At 34.7% G+C, this 11,801-nt stretch overlaps 1 protein-coding gene across 1 annotated transcript in view; it reads right to left on the bottom strand.

The window, feature by feature from the left end:
• LOC109062430 (glucose-fructose oxidoreductase domain-containing protein 1-like) overlaps window positions 1-8,481 on the bottom strand; it is a 23,381-nt gene extending 14,900 nt beyond the window's left edge. The window contains exon 1 of the mRNA XM_019079520.2: window positions 7,766-8,481. Coding sequence (XP_018935065.2) covers window positions 7,766-8,090 — 325 coding nt within the window. The 5' untranslated portion in view covers window positions 8,091-8,481. The remainder of the gene's footprint in view (window positions 1-7,765) is intronic.
• Window positions 8,482-11,801: the final 3,320 nt, after the last annotated feature.

The following is an 11,801-nucleotide window of genomic DNA, read 5'->3' on the forward strand; positions in this document are numbered from 1 at the left end:
AACAGTTTTTCAAATTTTGCACAACTTCCATAAAAGGGGACGCTGTGATCAGGAAGGATGTTGTTATCAGACGTTGTGGCATGAATGCGGTTTGAACTCTTTGCCTTATTAAGTCAATGACAGCATGAAAGTCTGCTATTCACATTACACTTCCTGTTTCTCATTTCCTGTGACATCACACCATGTCACCAGGATGTTAGAGCAACTTTAACCACTTGTGGAAAGGTAGCATGAGTCCACCCCCACTTAGACCCTTCTCCAGTGCCAGAGGACAGGAAGTAGTCACAAACCACAGGAAGTGAGAGTGCATGCGGCTCAGCTGTATGTGAAACCTGGCATTATTTGCCATGAAATCAAAAAGCTTTGCATATAACATCACACATAATTAAAATGGACAGTTTTAACTAATATTTATGTTTAACAGTTATTAGAATATTTCAATATTTTAAATACTAAGACACTATTACATAATATATTGAAAAAAATTAATAAAATTTTTAACATTTTAATACAATTAAAATTAGTTAAAAATTTTATTAATTCATTTTTTCACTTTATTTCCTTATTACTTTTTATTATTTTTTATTTCAGTCATAGTTATTTTAGTATATAAACTAAATGAAAATGAGCAATTAAAAAAAGTTTAAATTTTTAAAATATTTTATTTTATTTATATTATATTAGTAAAGCATTTTAACTATATTATTACAACATAAATACTATAGCATAAATTATTAATGTTTAAAAAATATTTTTAATTGTATATTTTCTGTTTTAATTTTAAATTAACTTTTTTAATTTTAAAGTTATAAATTTTGCTGTGTTTTTGCCATTTTTAATGTTTTTTAAAAATACGTACAAACTTTTTATATTAAATACTAATTAAACAAAAAACAATACAATATATATTACATACTATAAAATTAAAGTTAACATTTATTTTATTAAATATATATATATATATCTATATATATATATAATATATTATATATATATATATTATACTTGAAATATATATATAATTTTATTTCAGTTAACATTTATTTTATTAAAAGTAATGGAAATGCTTTTTATAGTATTAGTTTTAGTTAAAATGTAGGAAAATTTGAGTTTGACATCACATGAACAGAGAGATAAACATATAAAACATCAATGAGTTGTATGATAATGTTTGCAGAAACAAGAGTGTAAAACATGTAAATTATTGTCTTACAAACTTACATTATATACGATATCAAACATATGCAATAAGGCAGAAAGGCCTTTATTTACTGAGTGTCACAAGCTCAAATGCACAAAACCCAGACGAACCAAAACTACTTCAGCTGAGAAATGAAGTGCAAACCTGCTGCAGTGCACTAGTGTGAGTTCAGTCACAGATCAACCCTACATGAGGAGCTCAGGAATGCTCACTTGTCAGTGCACAGAGAAAGCAACTGAAAGCGATTCATCGGAGCGAACAAAGAGAATTTCACAGGACTCAGAGAGCGTTTCTCTCAGCAGACATTAGCATGTTAATAGTGGAGCCAGGGTCTCCCCAAACAAGCGTCCGTATTCAGCAGAAGCATGGGAACGGGACCGTCTCACACCATATATAGACCATATGAAGGAAGTCATGCTGTGAGGAACCTGAAAGACCTTTAATAAGGTGTTCAGACGGAGAAACAGCAGTCATTTGAGAAGGACTAGAATCAGACGTCTCTGGTGAAACCTACACATTCATAGTGCACTGCATTTAAATTAACTGTAAAATTAACAACAATAAGTATACAATAAAAGAACAAAAACTTTTGAATAAAAAAACAAAATAAGGGTTGTATGAAAATCACCAAAATAAGCTTGGTTAAAGTTGAAGAAATAGTGAAAGAAATATCTTACAAATAAACATCATACTATTCAACACAAAACAGTACTAATAAAAAAGAAAAAAAAAAAAAAAAAAAAGTATTAATAAAATGTCATTGTCTTTTGTGCAGCACTTCTAACTATGTTTGGACTAAACATAAAAGGAAGCGTTACATTTTTTTATTTGATTACATTAAAAAAAAAGAAAAATCAGTTCTGAAAAAGTGTTTTGTGCCATCACCACAATACCACATCATAAATTATAATAAAAAATCAAAAAAACCATAAAACAAATAAACACAGGACTTCATAGGGTCATATTATCCTTAAAAAAAAGTTAAAAAAAACATTTTTTTTTTAAAGTATTTTTAGTGAATTACTGCATTAACACCAGTGTTATTTTAGAATAACTAAAGATATACTATTTCATTTTTACTAATATTTTAAATTAATTTTTAATTTTATGCCACAAGCTCAAATGCATAACACAGATGTGCCAAAACTATTACAGCCAAGAAATTAACTGCATATTTTAAAATCATTTAATTTCTTTTTTTTTTTTTTTTTAATTTTTTATATTAATTTGCAACCATTTGTATTCTAAAAATTAAAAAAGGCAATTTAAATTTTTTTTAAGAATTGTATTCATTCATCCAATTTGAATTGACAATTAAGTTAATTAAAAAAAAAATTTAAATTATAATTTATAATTTAAAGTAATAAAAACAAATTAAACCATAAAAATAAAAATAAAAAAAAAAAAAAAAAAAAATAAAAAAACATAATTTTGAAAAATAAAATGGAAGATATACGTAAAAAAAAAAAATCATAAATTTTTGACAAAAAACTAAAAATTTTTTGTTAAACTTCTAAAATTTATTTTTTGCAAAATATAAACTTACAATAGATATACGTAGATAAAAGATATAAACATATATAATAGATATTCATTATACATACATAGATTAAATAGATCAAATAAATAAATAACAAATCCAGAAAAAATAAACTGGAAAAAGCAGCATTTGAAAAAAAAAGAAAAAAAAAAGTCATAGGGCCCTACATACACACTGCTGTGACATCCTTTGCCTTTAGAAAACAGTATAATTCATCACATACTGTACATCACGGACTCACTGCTCTATTCTTAGACGCTCCCTCCAGTTCTCAAAGATGAGCGAGCGTCTGTTTGTGCCGGTGAACGACAGCCAGCTTGACATCCGACACGCCGCAGAAGCACGACTCACGACACACACAACACTGCAGGACTCAATCACATCACATCACAGCAAAAACACTTCACCGAGTCTGTGACCGTGCATTATATGCTTTACTATAAACTACATGTTTAGAGTGAGAGACCGATCGAGTGGCATGGCTTGTTGTTGTTGTGGGTGTCTGCATCGTGCACAATCTGTTCAGAAGTCGTTCAGTGTCAGGTTTCATTTTCACAGACCAAACCTTTTGGTACAATATTATAAAGTCTATCCCTCACAGCCTCGCTTTCATCCATGTCAAATTATAAATAAATGTAATTAATATAAAAAAAATCCTAAGCAAGCAATAACAAAGGTCTCATAAAGGGGACTCACATTCCTTTTTCAGTACAAAACTATTTCGTTTTATTGTTTTTGAAATCGGTCTGCATGATTTTTGAGGGAGGAGGGGGATATTAAATGCAATAAGAAAACACAATTTGGCAATATTAGAATGTTAGAATATAATATTATATGAATGAAATTAAAATTTCCAGTTTTTAATAAAGAAAGAACACCAGGTTTGTTGTGCTTGTTTGTAAGCATGCACAACTGGGCCTAAAATGTTATGTCAATATGATTCATGCCCACTGGGCCCTAAAAGTTATTGTCATATGATTATTCATTAATATTATATATAAGTAGATATATATAATATATATATTATAGAATAATATATATATATAATTATATATATATATAAATAAATAATAGTTATTGTTATTAAAAAAATTACAGATTATTATATTTAATTATTATATTATTATCATCTTGTATTATATTATTTAATTATTATATAATTATAGTTATATTAAATATTATTACAAATATTAAATATATATACCAAAAAAAAAAATATATATTGTATTACTTTAAGGCAGGATTATTACAAAAATCTTTCTCTGAACTATCAAGTATTTAAGAAAAACATTTAGTGTGTAGTTTCAGTGTGTGTAGCGACTGAGAATGCATTCAGAGACGCTGCTGCTTTAACACACACACACAGTGAAGCTGATCAATCCTGTGGGACAGATGCACTGGAAATGCTAATGTATTCCACTAGAGCCACTAGAGCTCTGCTTTCAGAATCCCCTGCTCGTGAAACACTAAGAGCCAGCACAGGCCGTGAAACAGAGTGAGAGGAGAAGAGGACCTGATAGAGGACTGCATCGGCACATCATTCAACAGCCAAAATGGAGGATGAAATAGAGGTCTCAACTAAACCAAACGCAAACTCACAATCACTCATTGTCTTATCTTCTTCAAAATAAAAAGAAAAAATCAATCCAATAAACGACAACATTAAAAATGTATAATAATACTATATTTATTTTATTATTTACAAATCTAAATCCATCACAAACTTAAAAATGCAGTTAATGCACACTCAAACCCTTTTACAGCTAGTTGATTATTATTATTATTTTCATATTGATATAAATGTCGGGTCAAATTTTTTTGCAGCACTACAAACATGAACAGCAAACCATATATATATATATATATATATATATATATATATATATATATATAATTGCATTTTAAATTGCAGTCACTGCCCTCAGATGACCCTCCAGGAAGAATGCCTTCAGAAACATGCAGCAGCTTCCCAGACTTCCCCTCAGTGACCCGCTCAAACGCAGCCCAGACAGGAACGCTGTATGTGATTCACACACGATTTGCAATCAAGTTGCATCAGGCTCCTGTTGAGTGACTTCACATGTGTTTCTGTCTCTAGGTTCAATCTCATTTATCTGATCTTCAGCTCAAACTCCCGCCCCGCTCACATTCCTGCTCATTATCCTTATCGACGCGGCACACAGAGTAAACGGGCGACGCGTGAGCTGAAAACCTTCAAAAGAGGAAGTCAGCTTTCAAACTAGTTTCTGAATGAGAAATCTGCCTGTTTATACTTCAGTACAGCTGCTGTCAGTGCATCTGATCATCATGAGATGAGAAAGATGACTATTATCTCATTACAACAACTGGGAAAAGTGCCTATGTTGCTTTAAAGGGAAAGTTCTCCCAAAAATAAAGATTTGCTGTTAATGTACTCACCCTCAGGCCATCTGAGATGGTGACTTTTTTCTTCAGTAAAACAAAGATTTTTAGGTGAAACTGTGCTCCTTGGTGATTCAGACAATAATAGTCAGTGGCTAGCGGCACTTTGAGAGTCAAAAAAGCACATACAGGGAACACATAATGAATCCCTGTGGCTCCTGATGATATACTGAGGTCTTATGAAGCAAAACAATCAATCTGTGCAAGCAATTGAACATTATTTACAACATTATTACCTGTAATGCAGAGCCTCAGACAAATGGTCCGGACTCGGAGTGATGTCTGGTTCACGAACGAGTCATTCTTTTGAACCGATTCTTTTTAGTGAACTAAAAAGAATTAGTTCACTAAAACTAGTTGAACCTGCTCATCAAATCGGACTGGACGCAGCTCGAGCAGCACAGATCTACAAGCTACTCAATCAAAACTCACTTTCAGACGCCTGACAGTCACTCCGACTCCAAATGAGCCGAAACAGAGCTTATCTGATCCTATGATGAATGAATTCAGTGCTCCAGTTCAAAAGAATCAGTTCACAGAAAAGAATCGTATTTCCCCATCTGCCTGAGGCTCTGGATTAGCCCACAGGTAATAATGTAAATAACTCTAAATAATTTTCAGTTTCTTGCACCGACTGATCATTTCGCTTCATAAGACTATAATATATCATCAGGAGATGCGGGTATTAATGTTGAGTTCCTTGATATACTTTTTTGACTCTCAAAGTGCCGGTAGCAATTGACTTGCATTTTCTGAATCACCAAAAATCTTCTTTACTGTTCTACTGAATGAAAAAGATAGCTACATCTTGGAAGGCTTGAGGGCGACTGAATTTACAGTAAATTTTCAGAACTATCCCTTTAAAATGCTGTCTATTTAGGCAGCACACTAGATTTGATGGAGTGCACTCGGTTAATATAAAACACCGAAATAGATCCTCTTTCCCCGCTTTAACATTATCTTAATGAGAAAAAGCTAGAAAAATCAATCTTTCGGTTTTAAACGGATTAGCTGAACACATGGACACGAGCACAGCTTAAATATTTGCTCTAAAGTACGTTTACTCAGAGCTGAACACTCACAACGGTCCTTTACCTCGCTTACTGACACATTTCTCAACCCTGACCAGGGTAAACTTTGACTGTGAACTAATCCAGCACCAGATTCTACAACACACAGCCTAATAAAACAATGGAAAGCATATCTATTTCGGTTCTACAGCAAGGCCTTTATAAGCACAAGGTAAACACGTTGTCCTGGGAGTGCATGGAAACCCGTGTGACGTGTTTTTATCACCACAATCAAGCTCAGAAAACAACAACATAATATAATAAAGAATAATTATCATCTTATCATCATAATAAACCACTAGACTACAAGACAACCATTGAACCACAACACAACTACAACAAAGATGGAAATACATCAACAGTGATTCACTCATTTGCTCACACTTTTAAGACAAACTTGGCTCATGTGTTCTTCAGAAAATGTAAAAATTTAGTGATTTATTGTTGTTTCTGAATGTAATGCTGTTGTTGGGTATTTCAGCACAGAGAGACGTGACAGAAGAAAGACTGAGGAGAATAATCCGCTCTGTTTCTGGTTCCCGTCTGAGGTTATTTTGGGCTCATGCTCCTGATCTCAGAGATGAATAATTCTCACAGGTTATTTCTGACTGTCACCGGACACCTGCAAACGTCAGTCTGCCGTCTCATCTCCTGACTAGACAACAGTCTCCAGAACCAAAACATGAGTGAGCAACGGACAAAAACACAAGCTGGAGAGCTTCTGAAGATCCTGAACCAGTCGCTCCGACCTCTAGCAGATCTAGAAAATGGTACATCCTCACAGAAAAAGATTATTGCACAGCGCTTTCAAAGCTCAGGAGATGCCACAGAGAAAAACGTAGAAGTATCACCTGCATCGCAAACGCTTCTGCTAAAATTTCTTTAAAGAATAAAACACACAAGCACGTCATCGTCCGGTAAGAATACAGAGCTTTAAAGTGAATATTATTTGATGAGAAATGATTGAGATCTCAGACTGCAAAGACACTGTTGAGATGTCTTCTGAAACTCATCCGGAGACACGTGACATCAGTCTTTTTCTCAGGAGAAACATCTGAGAAGCAGGAAACACAAGTGGCCTTCTTCATTCTTCATTCGCTCTCTATTTGATTTCACTCCTGTCTTATAAAAACAACCGAGAACGTCCTAAATCAGTGATTTCGACCTCTAGATTTTTATAGAAGATCACACTTATTACATCCTCAGTGAAAAAAATAAATAATAGTAATAAATGCTCTTAAGAGTGAAAAACTATGGCTATATATTGATTTATTTAAGGTAGCAGCTCTCTCAGATGTTACTAATGTAAGTATGATGAACTGGTTCAGACTTTATGCTCCAATCTATGAATGTCAGTTGCACTATTGTGGGTTTCTTAATGACCAAAAAAAACACAGTTATGATGAAACGGCTGGTGAAGCAATCAGTCTGTTTTTTTGTAGTCATACTTTATTAAAGCCACACCTGACAGAAACAAGATCTGACACGCGCGCTGCTTCATGAGAACCATCAGAGGAACAGTGTGCCACTCACCCAGAGTCTTAACGGCGATCTGTCTCGTGAGCGGCGGAGGCAGGTTGATGCACACCAGATCCACATCCGGATGCAGCAGCACGTCATCGATCCGGTTAGTGCAGAAGGGCACGTTCATGTCGCGCGCGAGCTCCTCCGCCTCCTCCTGCGTGCGACCCCACAGCGCCTTCACCGAGAAGCCCTCGTTCTTCAGCAGGGGGATGATGACCCGGGTGGTCAGACTGGTGCCGAACACACCCACCCCGGGCAACATGACTGTCGCGCGCGGATGCTCACACACCGGAGGCGGGTGACCCGGCGGGTGCGGGTTCGAACCCTGATGCATGAACTATGACCATTGCGCCTTTGGGTTCCTCCCAGCTGTGTAAAACCTCTGTAAATCAATAATTATTCATTCCTCAATCATCATCATCATCCACCTGCACACTGCGCATCTGTAAGCGATCCCGGTTTGAACGCACGCGATACATTCACAGATGCATTTGTATCCGCTTCGGAATCTGCGCGACGCGTCACTGTATCATCCAGAAAGACGCGAACGCAAGGTCAATGCGTGCGCGTCACAGTGCAAATTAAATCCAAATAGTATTTCCAAAACGTTCCTCCGTGCGCTGTCGCGTCTCTGTACCTCTCGCTATCAATATATTGCGATCATCTACTGCGGCCGGCGCGGAGTTCCGCCCTCCCCGTTAACCCCTTCACAACCGGACTCACCGATCCTACTATCGCGAAGGCTTGCTGCGTGAATATTAATTACGCAGAGTGACGTTCGACAAAGAAGACTATCTGATTGGCTGGCGGCGGGTGGGCGCTGGGTCTGCTGGCCAATCGGAAAGCGGCACAGGCGTGGTTTGTGAATATTAAATACGTTACGTAACAGGACGCCGTGAAGGTTACCAAGCAACAGCGTAGTTGGACGATTAATATTCATAAGCAAAGCCTGCGCCGTAGTGGGATTGGAAAAGGCAGCGGAATTATGAATACAGCTCTTTTGATCACAGCGGGAGACAGTGACTGCGTGAATGGAAACACAATAACCCAGCGAGGAGATGACTAATGAGTTATTATTAGGTTAATAACATTTAATAAACGGCAGTGCAGACAATAAAGGGATCATATTGACTATCAAAGCAACAGAAGGTAAAAAAAATACATAAATAAATAAATAAATAAAATGTATATATATGCAAATGCACATAAACACAGAAATATTCTATATTATATAATACATATTATATATAAAATAACTAAATATTATTATATATTTAATATTTTAAATAATTTATCATGGATTAGTTTGTATAATAAACCAATGACATATTAAGATAATACATTTGAGTGTCTGTGCTCGAGATTAAAATATCACACAGCACTAAACAGTGCATCGTTATTTCCAAAACCTCCCCATGAGTCAATATTCAGATGGAAACTACAGTAGCAGTGAGTCAATAACGGCCCTGTTTTTGCATGTTCCAAAACTCACTTGTGGCAAAACTGAGGAGGAGGAGGAGGATGATTAATCACTGGACAGACAGTCTCAGAAACACATTAACTTCACTTTGACCTGTGACCTTCTCATCGCACCTCATCAGAAGAGCTCAAAACTCACTCTTCATTGTTGCTGGAAATAGTAGCATTAATGAAAAGAATTTAAAAAAATTAAGTGTAAATGCACTCTTTTATACTCATTGCATGTGAGTTTTTGGGTATCAGATAACTTTCTACCCAGTATGTTTGTCTTTGACTCTGTTCTAAATGATTTAATCAGCCGCTCGTGTCTCTGATCTGACTGTGAGATGCTGTGGATCATGTGATGTTCACGTGAGTGTGAAACAGACCCTAAAACACACGGGGATGTATTGTTTTATATACACTGTGTTCTATTGAATAATAGTGATCACTGAGACTCCACAAACAAACTCTGCTTGGCTCATATAATAATTAGCATGAATTGGTAGGTAAACATTTGCTTTAGAAAGAGATCGCAATAAAGGAAGGCTATGGAATCATCATTTGGAATTAATCCTAATAGTATCACACACAACTATTCTCAAATAATAGGATTATAAAATGAACATTTAGTAAAAAATACTGAAAAAATAGGAGTATATACAGTATATATGGGTTGGGCAGGTTTTACATTGTGTATTCATGTATCCTGAAACCAAACAAAACAAAGAACAAATATTGATTTGGTTGATGGTTCTAGATCTCAGACAGTCAAAAGTCAATAAATGCATTTAAATAGAAAAAAAAGACACTAAAACACAACCAGTATCTGCAGCTGGACTGAACCCACACCTTTACTTTGAGTTTAAAGCCACTATTTTAGCGCCACCTGGTGTTGGATACATGCAAAACTTTTTTTATTGTAATGTTTTAATGCAGACTAGGCACTACACACACAATGCAATCATGATAATTTAAGCTCATACTCAAACTGCATATATAATAATTATACAAAAATTTATTTATTTATTTATTTTAAAGATTTTACTATTTTTTTAGTTTAATCTACCCACCTACACTGAAATGCTCTGCAAAATTCCCCCGTTGCACAATTCCTGGAGCTACTTCTTCTTCCTGTGCATCGAGATGAAATGAGTCAGAAAGCACTGAAATCAAGACTCACAGGCTCTGAGATAGTGTAGCACTTTTATTTCAATTACTCAGAGGCACGAATTTCACTTAAAGGGAGATCCTTCGCTACACACCCACGAGTAACATCCTACCAGAGTCTGTGACGCTCGCTGAGAGCTTTTCATGATGCAGATCTCAGATCAGTTCATGACCAGAGAGCAGCATTCACACAATCAGTACATTCAGGTCTCACACACACACACACAACACACCCATGTGGTCTTCTTTCAAACAGACGGGGTTCTGAAATAACAGATACATCTTATTTAAACAAAATAAAAACCACAAGCATGACCCATCGTACAACAGTGGACACGAGTAAAACCATCACACACTGTGAGGTAGATGACACTGAGTGACCTACAGACAGAACATACAGCCTGTTCACACTTCTGTGCTCATTGTGAAGAAAACATGGATTTGAACACGAGTAAAAACACGAAACATGGTCAAATGTGTTAAATGAAACTGACAATACTCAGTATCTATCAATATATGGTGTACACATACCAGAGGGATTTAAAAATCTGAGAATCTGCCATTTTCAAATTCTAATTTAAACCTGGAAATAAACGAATTTTAAAAACAGAAAATGTTATGTTATTATAAGTGCTGTCACGCGATGAATCGCGATTAATCACATCCGAAATAAGTTTTTGTTTATATAATATGAGTGTGTACTGTGTATTTATTATGTATATATAAATAAACACATACATGTATATATTTAAGAAAAATATGTTGTTTGAATATTAAATATATTTATGTATAATATGAAATGTAATGATATAAATATATAAATGTATATACGTGTAAATATTTTCAGAATATATACTGTATGTGTGTGTATTTATATATGCATAATAAATAAACACAGTACACATACATATATCATGTAAACAAAAACTTTTATTTTATTAATCGATTAACTCGCGATGAATCGTTGTGTACAGCACTTGTTATAATGTTATAATTTATTGGTGATATATATATACTCGTGTGTGTGTGTGTGTGTGTGTGTGTGTGTGTGTGTGTGTGTGTGTGTGTGTGTGTGTGCATAAACATGAAATAATTTTAAACAAACTGATCTCTGAGTTTTGAACCCCACTGGTTATATATTCTCAAAATATTGCAATAAATTGTGCCAGAAATTTGCATAGAACTTAGAATTCTATGCAGAATTAGAATTCTATGTAAATCCACAGAGTTTCAGACTGGGTCTGTCTACGATTAAACACACTATATGAGGAAATCCCAATAGCCTTCATCATCATCATCATCATCATCTGCTCTTCAGCTGTTGTTTTATTCTGATATTTACATTTTGATCTCCATATCTTTCAGTGAGGTCACAGATGACACAAACACCTCAGTGTATCTTTGGTGAACGAAAGAA

This window comes from Cyprinus carpio, chromosome B24, assembly GCF_018340385.1.
Source record: "Cyprinus carpio isolate SPL01 chromosome B24, ASM1834038v1, whole genome shotgun sequence".
Lineage (NCBI taxonomy): Eukaryota > Metazoa > Chordata > Actinopteri > Cypriniformes > Cyprinidae > Cyprinus > Cyprinus carpio.